The sequence below is a fragment of the Malaclemys terrapin genome (assembly GCF_027887155.1).
Source record: "Malaclemys terrapin pileata isolate rMalTer1 chromosome 20 unlocalized genomic scaffold, rMalTer1.hap1 SUPER_20_unloc_1, whole genome shotgun sequence".
NCBI lineage: Eukaryota > Metazoa > Chordata > Testudines > Emydidae > Malaclemys > Malaclemys terrapin.
In genome coordinates, this window is record NW_026530188.1 from 429432 (window position 1) to 444631 (window position 15200).

The following is a 15200-nucleotide window of genomic DNA, read 5'->3' on the forward strand; positions in this document are numbered from 1 at the left end:
CGTTAGCCGTGGCAGGGTGCATCGTGGGGCGGGGCGGGGGCAGGCGGCGTTAGCCGTGGCAGGGTGCATCGTGGGGCGGGGCGGGGGCAGGCGGCGTTAGCCGTGGCAGGGTGCATCGTGGGGCGGGGCGGGGGCAGGCGGCGTTAGGCGTGGCAGGGTGCATCGTGGGGCGGGGCGGGGGCAGGCGGCGTTAGCCGTGGCAGGGTGCATCGTGGGGCGGGGCGGGGGCAGGCGGCGTTAGCCGTGGCAGGGTGCATCGTGGGGCGGGGCGGGGGCAGGCGGCGTTAGGCGTGGCAGGGTGCATCGTGGGGCGGGGCGGGGGCAGGCGGCGTTAGGCGTGGCAGGGTGCATCGTGGGACCGTGTGGGGGCAGGCGGCGATAGCCGTGGCAGTGGCAATCTTAGCTCCCCATGTGGTGTGAAAGGGCTACCCCCCCCACCTCATGGGCGCTCCATCCACCCCCAGAATCCCACTGCTGCCCCTACTGAAGACAGACCCCCCCCGATTCCCGGACCCCCGCCCCACCCTTGGGGGCTGGTAGGAGAAAGCTGGAGAGCTGGGTACAGAAGTTACAAACCTTTATTGGCTACGGTACAGGCCGGCCGCGGCGCAGCCCCGGGGCACCGAGGGGGCGGCGCCTGGCTTGGCGTTTGTGCTGGTCTCTGTCCCTGCGTTCCTAGCTAGGCTCCTTATCAAACACTATTTACAGGGGGGCGGCCGGGGCCGGGGCCCGGCCAGCCTGGGGGTGGAACATGAGAGGGGCTGATTCTCCATCGCTCCGCTCAGGTGCAGCCACCTCTGGGGCAGAGCAGCAGCACGCCACACGCCTGGCCCTGTTGAGATGCAGCCACCTCGGGCGGAGGGGCCTGTCCCCACACACCCGACCCCACTGGGATGCAGCCACCTCCGGGGCAAAGCGTCCTCTCCCCACACACCCGACCCCACTGGGATGCAGCCACCTCCGGGGCAAAGCATCCTCTCCCCACACACCCGACCCCACTGAGATGCAGCCACCTCTGGGATGGACCCAACACTCCCAGGACAGCTCACGTGCCCTTTCCAGTAGAGCAGGCCTCGGGCTCGAGGGGCGGAGCGACAGAGAATCGGGCTAGGGGCGGAGCCCAGGCGGCTCGTGTGGGGAGATGGAGCTGTTGCTTTACAAAAGCTAAACTCTCCTGGCCCCTGCTGGACGGAAAGGGGCCTCGTTCCCTGGGGGGGGCGGAGCCAACCATTGGTGGGGTGGAGTCTCCAGAGGAGGCGTGGCCAAGTGGGGGAGAAAAGACAGTACTTCATATGCTCAGGAGGGATCCATACTGCGGGGGGGGCAGGTAGGGTGACCAGATGTCCCGATTTCATAGGGACAGTCCCGATTTTGGGGGCTTTTTCTTATCTAGGCTCCTATTACCCCCCACCCCCTGTCCCAATTTTTCACACTTGCTGTCTGGTCACCCTAGGGGCAGGCAGGGAGTGGGGGAGAGTCCCGTCCGTCCGTCCGTCCGCCCGCCCGTCGGGGTCCCTCCTATGCCGGCGACACAGAGGAGTTGGAGACGGAGGAGACCTCAGTGCGGGAGGTGGAGGAGAGCTCCGAGCCGTCGTCCACCTTCTTCCCAAACAGCTGCATTATGCAGTTACGGAACTGGGGGGAGAGAGGCGGGGTTAGAGGGGGTGGGGCACGGCGCTCGGGGGCCCCCCAGAGGATTCCGGGGGCCTGGGGCAAAGCGGGGGAGCTGCGGCCAGGGCCGGCTTTAGGCACTGCGGGGCCCGATTCGAAGGAGCTGCTGCTGAAGTCCCGCCGCTGTCTTCGGCGGCAACTCAATCGCTGCCGTGGAAGAAGGACTGTGACGTTGTGCTGTCTATATGGTCTTATAAAAATACAGTGACTGTAATGTAACTGGGATATGCTTCATGCAAAAGGTCTCTTGTAAGGTATCATTACAAAGCTCATAATCTACTGAGTGTGATTATCCGATTTGTAGAAACGTACCACTCTTGTATCTAAAGCTAGAAATATAAAACATAACTCTGAGGGCCTATTGTCATTATGTAAAGGGTGGGCCATTAAGGAGGGTTTGGAATCTTGATGATTCCCATTGTCTGCAGATGGCTGTATTTAAATTTGTTAGTCTCTAAGGTGCCACAAGTACTCCTGTTCTTTTTGTGTATTTACCTGTGAGTCTTCCTGTATGTGTGTGTGCTGGGAAGTGAGTGATGAAGTCTTGCAGTGACATGTGATCATGTCACCTGAACTGGAATCCATCTTTAACCTGGTGCTTTTCCAGTGAGGGGGGGTGGAAACCCAGAGGGACAAAGGGTTCCCGCCTTATGCAAAAGATATATAAAGGGGTGGAAGAGAACAAGGGGGGAGGAGCCATCATGAAGAATCCCCTAGCTACCACCTGAGCTGCAACAAGAGCTGTACCAGGGGCAAGAATTGTGCCCAGGCCTGGAAGGTGTCCAGTCTGAGAAAAACTTACTGAAGCATCTCTGAGGGTGAGATTACCTGTATTCAGTTTGATTAGACATAGATTTGCGCATTTTATTTTAATTTTGCTTGGTGACTTACTTTGTTCTGTCTGTTACTACTTGGAACCACTTAAATCCTACTGTCCGTATTTAATAAAATCACTTTTTATTTAGTAATTTACTCAGTATGTATTAATACCTGGGGGAGCAAACAGCTGTGCATCTCTCTCTATCAGTGTTATAGAGGGGGAACAATTTCTGAGTTTGCCCTACATAAGCTTTATGCAGGGTAAAGCGGATTTATCGGGGTTTAGACCCCATTGGGAGTTGGGCAGCTGAGTGCTAAAGACAAGCACGCTACTGGGAGCTGTTTTCAGGTAAACCTGCAGCTTTGGGACGAGTGATTCAGACCCCGGGTCTGTGTTGGAGCAGACGGGAGTGTCTGGCTCAGCGAGACAGGGGGCTGGGGCTCCGAGCTGGCAGGGAAAGCAGGAGCCGGGGTAGTCTTTGCACATCGGGTGGCAGCTCCCAAGGGGGTTTCTGTGATCCAACCCGTCACAGGACCCTCCGCCGAAATGCCGCCGAAGACAGCAGCAACGATTGAGCTGCCACCGAAGACAGTGCCGGGACTTGGGCGGCAGTTCCTTCGGGACGTTGCGGGGCCCTCGTAGGAGCGTGGGGCCCGATTCCGGCCCTGGCTCCGGCGCTGGTACTCACCTGGCGGCGGTCCGGGTCTTCGGCAGCATTTCAGTGGGGGGGGGCCCTTCGGTTGCTCTCTGTCTTCGGCAGCTCTGAAGGGCCATCCGCCGAGGACCCGGAGCGACTGAAGGACCCCCCGCCGTCAAAATGCCGCCGAAGACCCGGACCACCGCTGGGCCAGGGCTCGCAGGGCCCCTGCAGGGCCCAGGGCAAATTGCCCCACTTGCCCCACCCCGGGCGGCCTTTCCCCAGAGGGCCAGGCAGGCAGCTGCTCCTGTCGTAAACCAGGCTCCCCATCTACTTCCCCCTCCATCCCTTCACCCACCCACCTGCACCTTCACCCGTCTGTCCGTCCACCCATACATCTACTACTCCTTTATCCATCCACCAACCCTTCATTCATCTTCTATCCCTTCATCCATCTATCCAGCTACCCACTATCCCTCCATCCCTTCACCCACCCACTTGCACCTTCACCCGTCTGTCCGTCCACCCATACATCTACTACTCCTTTATCCATCCACCAACCCTTCATTCATCTTCTATCCCTTCATCCATCTATCCAGCTACCCACTATCCCTCCATCCCTTCACCCACCCACCTGCACCTTCACCCGTCTGTCCGTCCACCCATACATCTACTACTCCTTTATCCATCCACCAACCCTTCATTCATCTTCTATCCCTTCATCCATCTATCCAGCTACCCACTATCCCTCCATCCCTTCACCCACCCACCTGCACCTTCACCCGTCTGTCCGTCCACCCATACATCTACTACTCCTTTATCCATCCACCAACCCTTCATTCATCTTCTATCCCTTCATCCATCTATCCAGCTACCCACTATCCCTCCATCCCTTCACCCACCCACCTGCACCTTCACCCGTCTGTCCGTCCACCCATACATCTACTACTCCTTTATCCATCCACCAACCCTTCATTCATCTTCTATCCCTTCATCCATCTATCCAGCTACCCACTATCCCTCCATCCCTTCACCCACCTGCACCTTCACCCGTCTGTCCGTCCACCCATACATCTACTACTCCTTTATCCATCCACCAACCCTTCATTCATCTTCTATCCCTTCATCCATCTATCCAGCTACCCACTATCCCTCCATCCCTTCACCCACCTGCACCTTCACCCGTCTGTCCGTCCACCCATACATCTACTACTCCTTTATCCATCCACCAACCCTTCATTCATCTTCTATCCCTTCATCCATCCATCCAGCTACCCACTATCCCTCCATCCCTTCACCCACCCACCTGCACCTTCACCCGTCTGTCCGTCCACCCATACATCTACTACTCCTTTATCCATCCACCAACCCTTCATTCATCTTCTATCCCTTCATCCATCTATCCAGCTACCCACTATCCCTCCATCCCTTCACCCACCCACCTGCACCTTCACCCGTCTGTCCGTCCACCCATACATCTACTACTCCTTTATCCATCCACCAACCCTTCATTCATCTTCTATCCCTTCATCCATCCCTCCAGCTACCCACTATCCCTCCATCCATTCATCCACCCACCTGCACCTTCACCCGTCTGTCCGTCCACCCATACATCTACTACTCCTTTATCCATCCACCAACCCTTCATTCATCTTCTATCCCTTCATCCATCTATCCAGCTACCCACTATCCCTCCATCCCTTCACCCACCCACCTGCACCTTCACCCGTCTGTCCGTCCACCCATACATCTACTACTCCTTTATCCATCCACCAACCCTTCATTCATCTTCTATCCCTTCATCCATCTATCCAGCTACCCACTATCCCTCCATCCCTTCACCCACCCACCTGCACCTTCACCCGTCTGTCCGTCCACCCATACATCTACTACTCCTTTATTCATCCACCAACCCTTCATTCATCTTCTATCCCTTCATCCATCTATCCAGCTACCCACTATCCCTCCATCCCTTCACCCACCCACCTGCACCTTCACCCGTCTGTCCGTCCACCCATACATCTACTACTCCTTTATCCATCCACCAACCCTTCATTCATCTTCTATCCCTTCATCCATCCCTCCATCTACCCACTATCCCTCCATCCCTTCACCCACCCACCTGCACCTTCACCCGTCTGTCCGTCCACCCATACATCTACTACTCCTTTATCCATCCACCAACCCTTCATTCATCTTCTATCCCTTCATCCATCCCTCCATCTACCCACTATCCCTCCATCCCTTCACCCACCCACCTGCACCTTCACCCGTCTGTCCGTCCACCCATACATCTACTACTCCTTTATCCATCCACCAACCCTTCATTCATCTTCTATCCCTTCATCCATCTATCCAGCTACCCACTATCCCTCCATCCCTTCACCCACCCACCTGCACCTTCACCCGTCTGTCCGTCCACCCATACATCTACTACTCCTTTATCCATCCACCAACCCTTCATTCATCTTCTATCCCTTCATCCATCTATCCAGCTACCCACTATCCCTCCATCCCTTCACCCACCCACCTGCACCTTCACCCGTCTGTCCGTCCACCCATACATCTACTACTCCTTTATCCATCCACCAACCCTTCATTCATCTTCTATCCCTTCATCCATCTATCCAGCTACCCACTATCCCTCCATCCCTTCACCCACCTGCACCTTCACCCGTCTGTCCGTCCACCCATACATCTACTACTCCTTTATCCATCCACCAACCCTTCATTCATCTTCTATCCCTTCATCCATCTATCCAGCTACCCACTATCCCTCCATCCCTTCACCCACCCACCTGCACCTTCACCCGTCTGTCCGTCCACCCATACATCTACTACTCCTTTATCCATCCACCAACCCTTCATTCATCTTCTATCCCTTCATCCATCTATCCAGCTACCCACTATCCCTCCCTCCATTCATCCACCCACCTGTCTACTATCCCTTCATCCATCCAGCCATCTACCCACTATCCCTCCCTCCATTCATCCACCCACCTGTCTACTATCCCTTCATCCATCCAGCCATCTAACCACTATCCCTCCATCCATTCATCCACCCACCTGTCTACTATCCCTTCATCCATCCAGCCATCTACCCACTATCCCTCCATCCATTCATCCACCCACCTGTCTACTATCCCTTCATCCATCCCTCCATCTACCCACTATCCCGCATCCATTCATCCACCCACCTGTCTACTATCCCTTCATCCATCCAGCCATCTACCCACTATCCCTCCATCCATTCATCCACCCACCTGTCTACTATCCCTTCATCCATCCAGCCATCTACCCACTATCCCTCCATCCATTCATCCACCCACCTGTCTACTATCCCTTCATCCATCCAGCCATCTACCCACTATCCCTCCATCCATTCATCCACCCACCTGTCTACTATCCCTTCATCCATCCAGCCATCTACCCACTATCCCTCCATCCATTCATCCACCCACCCACCCATCCATCCACCTACCTACCTGTCTACTATCTCTTCATCCCATCCATCCATCTAACCACTATCCCTCCATCCATCCATCCACCTACCTGTCTACTATCCCTTCCTCCACCCAGCCATCTACCCACTATCCCTCCATCCATTCATCCACCCACCTGTCTACTATCCCTTCATCCATCCATCCATCTAACCACTATCCCTCCATCCATCCATCCACCCATCTAACCACTATCCCTCCATCCATCCATCCACCCATCTGTCTACTATCCCTTCATCCATCCAGCCATCTACCCATTATCCCTCCATCCATCCATCCACCCACTTGTCTACTATCCCTCCATCCATTCATCCACCCACCCATCCATCCACCTACCTACCTCTCTACTATCTCTTCATCCATCCATCTACCCACTATCCCTCCATCCATCCATCCATCCACCCACCTGTCTACTATCCCTTCATCCATCCATCCCTCCATCTACCCACTATCCCGCATCCATCCATCCACCCACCTGTCTACTATCCCTTCATCCATCCCTCCATCTACCCACTATCCCGCATCCAGTCATCCACCCACCTGTCTACTATCCCTTCATCCATCCATCCCTCCATCTACCCACTATCCCGCATCCATTCATCCACCCACCTGTCTACTATCCCTTCATCCATCCAGCCATCTAACCACTATCCCGCATCCAGTCATCCACCCACCTGTCTACTATCCCTTCATCCATCCATCCATCTACCCACTATCCCGCATCCATTCATCCACCCACCTGTCTACTATCCCTTCATCCATCCAGCCATCTAACCACTATCCCGCATCCAGTCATCCACCCACCTGTCTACTATCCCTTCATCCATCCAGCCATCTACCCACTATCCCTCCATCCACCCACCTGTCTACTATCCCTTCATCCATCCAGCCATCTAACCACTATCTCTCCATCCATTCATCCACCCACCTGTCTACTATCCCTTCATCCATCCAGCCATCTACCCACTATCCCTCCATCCATTCATCCACCCACCTGTCTACTATCCCTTCATCCATCCAGCCATCTAACCACTATCCCTCCATCCATCCATCCATCCACCCACCTGTCTACTATCCCTTCATCCATCCAGCCATCTACCCACTATCCCTCCATCCATTCATCCACCCACCTGTCTACTATCCCTTCATCCATCCAGCCATCTACCCACTATCCCTCCATCCATTCATCCACCCACCTGTCTACTATCCCTTCATCCATCCAGCCATCTAACCACTATCCCTCCATCCATTCATCCACCCACCTGTCTACTATCCCTTCATCCATCCAGCCATCTAACCACTATCCCGCATCCAGTCATCCACCCACCTGACTACTATCCCTTCATCCATCCAGCCATCTACCCACTATCCCTCCATCCATTCATCCACCCACCTGTCTACTATCCCTTCATCCATCCAGCCATCTAACCACTATCCCGCATCCATTCATCCACCCACCTGTCTACTATCCCTTCATCCATCCATCCCTCCATCTACCCACTATCCTGCATCCATTCATCCACCCACCTGTCTACTATCCCTTCATCCATCCAGCCATCTAACCACTATCCCTCCATCCATCCATCCACCCACCTGTCTACTATCCCTTCATCCATCCAGCCATCTACCCACTATCCCTCCATCCATTCATCCACCCACCTGTCTACTATCCCTTCATCATCCAGCCATCTAACCACTATCCCTCCATCCATCCATCCACCCACCTGTCTACTATCCCTTCATCATCCAGCCATCTACCCACTATCCCTCCATCCATTCATCCACCCACCTGACTACTATCCCTTCATCCATCCAGCCATCTAACCACTATCCCGCATCCAGTCATCCACCCACCTGACTACTATCCCTTCATCCATCCATCCCTCCATCTACCCACTATCCCGCATCCATCCATCCACCCACCTGTCTACTATCCCTTCATCCATCCAGCCATCTAACCACTATCCCTCCATCCATTCATCCACCCACCTGTCTACTATCCCTTCATCCATCCAGCCATCTAACCACTATCCCTCCATCCATCCATCCACCCACCTGTCTACTATCCCTTCATCCATCCAGCCATCTACCCACTATCCCTCCATCCATTCATCCACCCACCTGTCTACTATCCCTTCATCCATCCAGCCATCTAACCACTATCCCGCATCCAGTCATCCACCCACCTGACTACTATCCCTTCATCCATCCAGCCATCCATCTACCCACTATCCCGCATCCATTCATCCACCCATCCATCCACCTGTCTATCTCTTCATCCATCCATCTATCTACTCACCATCCCTCCATTCACCCACCTGCACTTTCATCTGTCTGACTGTCCACCCATCCAACTACCACCCCTTCATCCATCCATCCATCTGTTTTCTACCCTTTCATGCACTCACTGACCCTCTACTATCCCTCCCTTCATCCATCCATCCATCCACTCACCTACCAATCCGTCCATCCCTCCATCTATCCACCCCATCCATCCATCCCTCCTCCATCCACCTATCCCTCCACCCCTACCCACTGCTTCCCATAGACACCCATCCCTCCATCCATCCATCCCCTCTATACCTCCCCATACACCCCCTGGTCTGTCTATGGACCTGAGAGCCCAGGTGGCGGGACTGGACCCCTGGCCATTTCCCAGAATGCCACGAGCCGTGAGCAACTCACCTGCCTGTTCATGAAGACGTAGATGATGGGGTTGTAGATGGTGGCGCTCTTGGCGAAGTAGGCAGGCAGAGCAGCTGCCAGTGGGTGGAAGGCGTAGCCGGGGTTGGCAGCAGCGAAGCAGGCGAAGAAGGTGTAGGGGCCCCAGCAGAAGATGTAGGCAATGATCATGACCACTACCATGCGTGACACTTCCTTCTCCGCCTTTTGGGTGGACTCTGATTCCTTCTGCTGGGCTGCCACCTGCGGGGGAGAGGAAGCCAGGCTTAGAGCACGGCCTGGGGGTTGCCAGCTGCCAACCTAGCTGTTAACCAGCCAACCAACCATGGCAAGCTGGGCCTGTCGTTGGGCCTCATGGGCTGAGGCACGTTGGCTAGGCCAGTGGAATGCTCTAAACTGACACTAAACTGGGAGGCGTGGTAGATACACTAGAGGGTAGGGATCGGATACAGAGGGACCTAGACAAATTGGAGGATTGGGCCAAAAGAAATCGGATGAGGTTCAACAAGGACAAGAGCAGAGTCCTGTAATTAGGACGGAAGAATCCCACACACTGCTACAGGCTGGGGACCGAGTGGCTAAGCGGCAGTTCTGCAGAAAAGGACCTGGGGGTCACAGTGGACGAGAAGCTGGATATGAGTCAATAGTGTGCTCTTGTTGCCAAGAAAGCTAACGGCATTTTGGGCTGTATAAGTAGGGGCATTACCAGCAGATCAAGGGACGTGATCGTTCCCCTCTATTCGACATTGGTGAGGCCTCATCTGGAGTAGTGTGTCCCATTTTGGGCCCCACACTACAGAAGGATGTGGACAAATTGGAGAGAGTCCAGCGGAGGGCAACGAAAATGTTTAGGGAGCTGGAGCACATGAGTTATGAGGAGAGGCTGAGGGAACTGGGCTTGTTTAGTCTGCAGAAGAGAAGAATGAGGAGGGATTTGATAGCGGCTTTCAACTACCTGAGGGGGGTTCCAAAGAGGATGGAGCTCGGCTGCTCTCAGTGGTGGGAGATGACAGAACAAGGAGCGATGGTCTCACGCTGCAGTGGGGGAGGTCTAGGTTGGTTCACTAGGAGGGTGGTGAAGCACTGGAATGGGTTCCCTAGGGAGGCGGTGGAGTCTTCTTTCTTGGAGGTGTTTAAGGCCCGGCTTGATGCAGCCCTGGCTGGGATGATTTAGTTGGGGTTGGTCCTGCCTTGAGCAGGGGGTGGGACTAGAACCTCCTGAGGTCCCTTCCCACCCTGAGATTCTGTGAACTGTTGACAAGCTGCGCACTGCACTGGGTTGTCTGGGGCATGTCAACCTGGCCCACGGGAGGCTCTTGGCCAAGCAGAGGCACCCTGGGCCCCTTGCTGGGCCCCAGGAGTCGGCATAGGGTTACTAGGCCGGTGGGAAGGCCCTTGGCCAATGTTGGGGTCCCCTGTGGAGGGTCTGGGGGAGCTCACCGTGCGGATGGCCATCCACACTTGCAGGTAGCAGAGGAGGATGACGGCGAGTGGGATGAAGCAGCAGGTGATCATCAGCACAATCATGTAGGACTGGACCCCAGGGTCTGAGCTGCCACTGAACACATCTGGGCCACAGGAGGTCTTCAAGCCATGGGGCCAGTACCTGCGGGGGGGGGGCAGTCAGGGGAGGGGGCACAGGTTCCCTCACCCCAACACAACTTACAGTCACTCTTCCCCCTACCTATACTTCTCCTCCCACAATGCACTTCTCTTGCTCCACACATCTGCCCCCGACTCCTTCCCAAAGATACACCCAGACCCCTCCCTCCACAGCCCCCCCAATTCCCCAACCCCAATTTGGAGAGACCTCCCCCCTACAACTCCACCCCATAGACCCTACCTGCACACTCCTTCCCTCCACTCAGACTCCTTCCCCCTCACACCCGTCCCCCTCCATTCGTCCCCTCCCTCCTCCTATCTATCTATCCCATACACACACCCCACTCTATCTACCCCAGACACCCCATCTATCTACCTATCTATCCCCATACACCCCATCTATCTATCCCCATACACCCCCCCTCTCTCTATCTACCCCATACACCTCCTCCCTCTCTCTCTCTCTCCCCATCCGCCCCTTCTATCTATCTAATCTATCTATTTATCCCCATACACCCCCCCATCTACCCCCAGACACCCCATCTATCTAGCTATCTATCCCCATACACCCCATCTATCTATCTACCCCCAGACACCTCCTCTCTCTCTCTCTCTCTCTCTCTATTCCCATCCTCCCCTTCTATCTATCTATCTACCCCCATACACCCCATCTATCTATCCCCATACACCCCATCTATCTACCCCCATACACCCCATCTATCTATCTATCTACCCCATACACCCCCCCATCTATCTCTCTATTCCCATCCACCCCTTCTATCTATCTGCCCCCATACACCCTCTCTCTCTATCTATCCCCATCCACCCCCTCTATCTACCCCCATACACCCCTCTATCTACCCCCATACACCCCCCCATCTATCTATCTATCCCCATCTGACCCTTCAATCTATCTATGCCCATCCACCCCTTCTATCTATCTATCTGCCCCCATACACCCTCTCTCTCTCTCTCTCTATCCCCATCCACCCCCTCTATCAATCTATCTATCCCCATCCACCCCCTCTATCTACCCCATCCACCCCCTCTATCTCTCTCTCTCTCTTTCCCCCTCACCCCCCCCCCGCTGCGATTCTGCCTGCGCCCACCTGCTCCAGCCGAAGATGGGGGGCGCAGTCCAGGCGGCAGACCAGACCCAGGAGAAGATGATGCCGCCTATGGCCAGCTTCCCGTCAAACTTGATGTTGCCAAAGGGTTTGCACACCACGAACCAGCGCTCCCAGGAGATGATCGCCAGCGACCACAGTGCCGTGATACCTGCAGGGGTCACTGGGGTCACTGGGGGGCCCAGGCCATGTCCCTCCGCTGGGGCCCAGGGGCCAAAGGGGGGGGAGTCGTGTCTCTGGAGCCATAGATTTTTATTTTTTAGATCATGCAAGATCTCGTGGTTAAGCCAAGGAGGTCTTTTGTCACATTTTCTATCTTTCCTACCCAGCGGAATAGCTTGCTTTTGGGCCCTTAATAGTGTCCTTTTGAAAAACTGCCAACTCTCCTCCGTTGTTTTTCCCCTCAGTCTCGATCCCCATGGCCGGCGAGGGCGCCTGCGGCTGGAGGACAAGGGCAGTGGGGTTTGGTTGGAATCAGGGCTTAAGTTGATCCGGACGTGGAAATATTTCCCCTTGCCTCCAGCCTCCACGGGTGGGGCTGGGGGCGGGTGGGGCTGTGGCTGCCCCCGGCAGGGCGGAGCCGTCGCTTTCTGTGGGCGGGGCCGTGGCTCCCTGCGGTGGGGCGGAGCCGAGGCTCTCTGTGGGTGGCTCCCTGTGGGTGGGGCGGAGCCGAGGCTCCCTGTGGGCAGCTCCCTGTGGGCGGGGCCGTGGCTCCCTGTGGGCGGCTCCCGTGGGCGGGGCAGGGCCGGGGCTCCCTGTGGGCGGCTCCCTGTGGACAGGGCCGTGGCTCCCTGTGGGTGGGACTCCCTGTGGGTGGGGCCGTGGCTCCCTGTGGGCGGCTCCCATGGGCGGGGCAGGGCCGGGGCTCCCTGTGGGTGGGGCTCCCTGTGGGCGGGGCCGTGGCTCCCTGTGGGTGGCTCCCTTGGGCGGGGCAGGGCCGGGGCTCCCTGTGGGCGGCTCCCTGTGGGCGGGGCCGTGGCTCCCTGTGGGCGGGGCGGGGCCGTGGCTCCCTGTGGGCATCTCCCTGTGGGCGGGGCCGTGGCTCCCTGTGGGGGGGCGGGGCCGTGGCTCTGTGGGCGGGGCGGAGCTGTGGCTCTCTGTGGGGGGGGCCGTGGCTCTCTGTGGGCGGGGCAGAGCCGAGGCTCCCTGTGGGGGGGCGGGGCCGTGGCTCCCTGTGGCGGGGCGGGGCAGAGCCGAGGCTCCCTGTGGGGGGGCGGGGCCGTGGCTCCCTGCGGCGGGCCAGGCCGTGGTCTCCTGAGCAGTCCCCGCGGGCGGGCGCACTCACCGCAGGTGGACACGGTGTACCCCTCGAGGACACAGAGTGGGTGGCCCAGGATGAAGTAGCCGAAGATCTGGTTGACGACGCTGATGGTGCTGGCGATGACGGTCTCGCCCAGGTCGGCAATCGCCAGGTTCACCAGGATCCAGTTCAGCGGGTGCCGCAGCTTCTTGAACTTCCAGGTGGCCACGAGCACCAGCCCGTTGGTGAAGATGGAGGCGATGACCACGAAGACCATCCAGAGCGACACCACGTTGTAGACCCAGCGCGGCGCAATGTGGTAATTGGGGCCTTCGAAGGGGCCTGGCGCGGAGGGCAGGAGTGAGGGGGGCCTCGCTCGCCCCACAGCCTGGCACCTCTGCACCCCAGAACCCAACTCACCCCCCTGCGGTGCCCGGTGCCCAGCCCCCTGCACCCCAACTCTGCTCCCCACAGTATCCAGCCCCCCACACCCCAACTCCTCTCCCCAATCCCCCAGCCCCCCACACCCCAACACTTCTCCCCTGCGGTGCCCAGCCCCCTGCACCCCAACTCCTCTCCCCAATCCCCCAGCCCCCCACACCCCAACTCTTCTCCCCCAGCCCCCCACATCCCAACTCTTCTCCTCTGCGGTATTCAGCCCCCCGCACCCCAACTTTTCTCCCCTGCGGTGCCCAGCCCCCTGCACCCCAACTCCTCTCCCCAATCCCCCAGCCCCCCGCACCCCAACTCTGCTCCCCCAGCCCCCTGCACCCCAACTCTGCTCCCCACAGTATCCAGCCCCCCACACCCCAACTCCTCTCCCCAATCCCCCAGCCCCCCACATCCCAACTCTTCTCCCCTGCGGTACCCAGCCCCCCGCACCCCAACTCTTCTCCCCTGTGGTACCCAGCCCCCTGCACCCCAACTCTTCTCCCCTATGGTACCCAGCCCCCTGCACCCCAACTCCACTCCCCTGCAGTACCCCAGCCCCCCACAACCCAACTCGTCTCCCCCAGCCTCCCGCACCCCAACTCCTCTCCCTAATCCCCCAACCCCCCCACACCCCAACTCTTCTCCCCTGCGGTACCCAGCCCCCCGCACCCCAACTCTGCTCCCCCAGCCCCCTGCACCCCAACTCTGCTCCCCACGGTCCCCAGCCCCCCACACCCCAACTCCTCTCCCCAATCCCCCAGCCCCCCACACCCCAACTCTTCTCCCCTGCGGTGCCCAGCCCCCTGCACTCCAACTCCTCTCCCCAATCCCCCAGCCCCCCACACCCCAACTCTTCTCCCCCAGCCCCCCACACCCCAACTCTGCTCCCCACAGCACCCACCCCCTGAACCCCAACTCTGCTCCCCCAGCCCCCTGCACCCCAACTTCTCTCCCCCAGCCCCCTGCACCTCAACTCCTCTCCTCGTGGTACCCAGCCCCCCACAACCTAACTCCTCTCCCCCAGCCCCCCGCACCCCAACTCGTCCCCCAGTGCCCTGCACCCCAACTCTTCTCCCCTGTGGTACCCGGTCCCCCGACCACAACTCCTCTCCCCACGGTACCCAGCCCCTTCTGCGCTCACCTCGCGTGTTGTTGCTGTTGGTGTAGACGAACATGCTGTCCCGGGTTGTATCGTCGTCATCGTTGCGCCGCCGGGCGGCAAAAACTGCCCCGTCCCAGGCCTGCGTCATGGTGCCCCCGTCCCACTGCAGCCCCCCGCCGAGCCCCGCTGCGCTCCCCCTTCCCCGCCCTGCCCACGTCGGTCTCGCCCTCGTCACCGCCTGCCGCCGCCTGTCGCTCTAGCGTCCCCCTCTCCCAGGCGCCCGCTCTGCGCCCGCTTCCCGGGCAGTGCCCGCTTTATAGCCACCCCCCCGGGGCGGATTACACCCCAGCCCCGCAGCCAGATCCCCCGAAAGCTCTTGATCCGTTA

General features: G+C 57.9%; 1 protein-coding gene across 1 annotated transcript; it reads right to left on the reverse strand.

Moving 5' to 3' along the window:
- Positions 1 to 605: 605 nt before the first annotated feature.
- Positions 606 to 14961, reverse strand: LOC128829501 (red-sensitive opsin). The gene is made up of 6 exons (XM_054014960.1): positions 14853 to 14961; positions 13325 to 13621; positions 12022 to 12190; positions 10751 to 10916; positions 9314 to 9553; positions 606 to 1635 (listed from the first exon to the last, which is right to left on the reverse strand). The coding sequence occupies exons 1-6, from the start codon at positions 14959 to 14961 to the stop codon at positions 1519 to 1521; spliced, it is 1098 nt and encodes a 365-aa protein (XP_053870935.1). The 3' UTR covers positions 606 to 1518.
- Between the last annotated feature and the right edge of the window lie 239 nt (positions 14962 to 15200).

Coding starts and splice junctions, on each gene's coding strand:
- LOC128829501 (XM_054014960.1), bottom strand. CDS start 14,961: ATGACGCAGGCCTGGGACGGGGCAGTTTTTGCCGCCCGGCGGCGCAAC. Junction 12,191..13,324: donor GTACACCGTGTCCACCTGCG/GTGAGTGCGCCC, acceptor TGACCCCTGCAG/GTATCACGGCACTGTGGTCG. Junction 10,917..12,021: donor CCCATCTTCGGCTGGAGCAG/GTGGGCGCAGGC, acceptor CCCCCCCCGCAG/GTACTGGCCCCATGGCTTGA.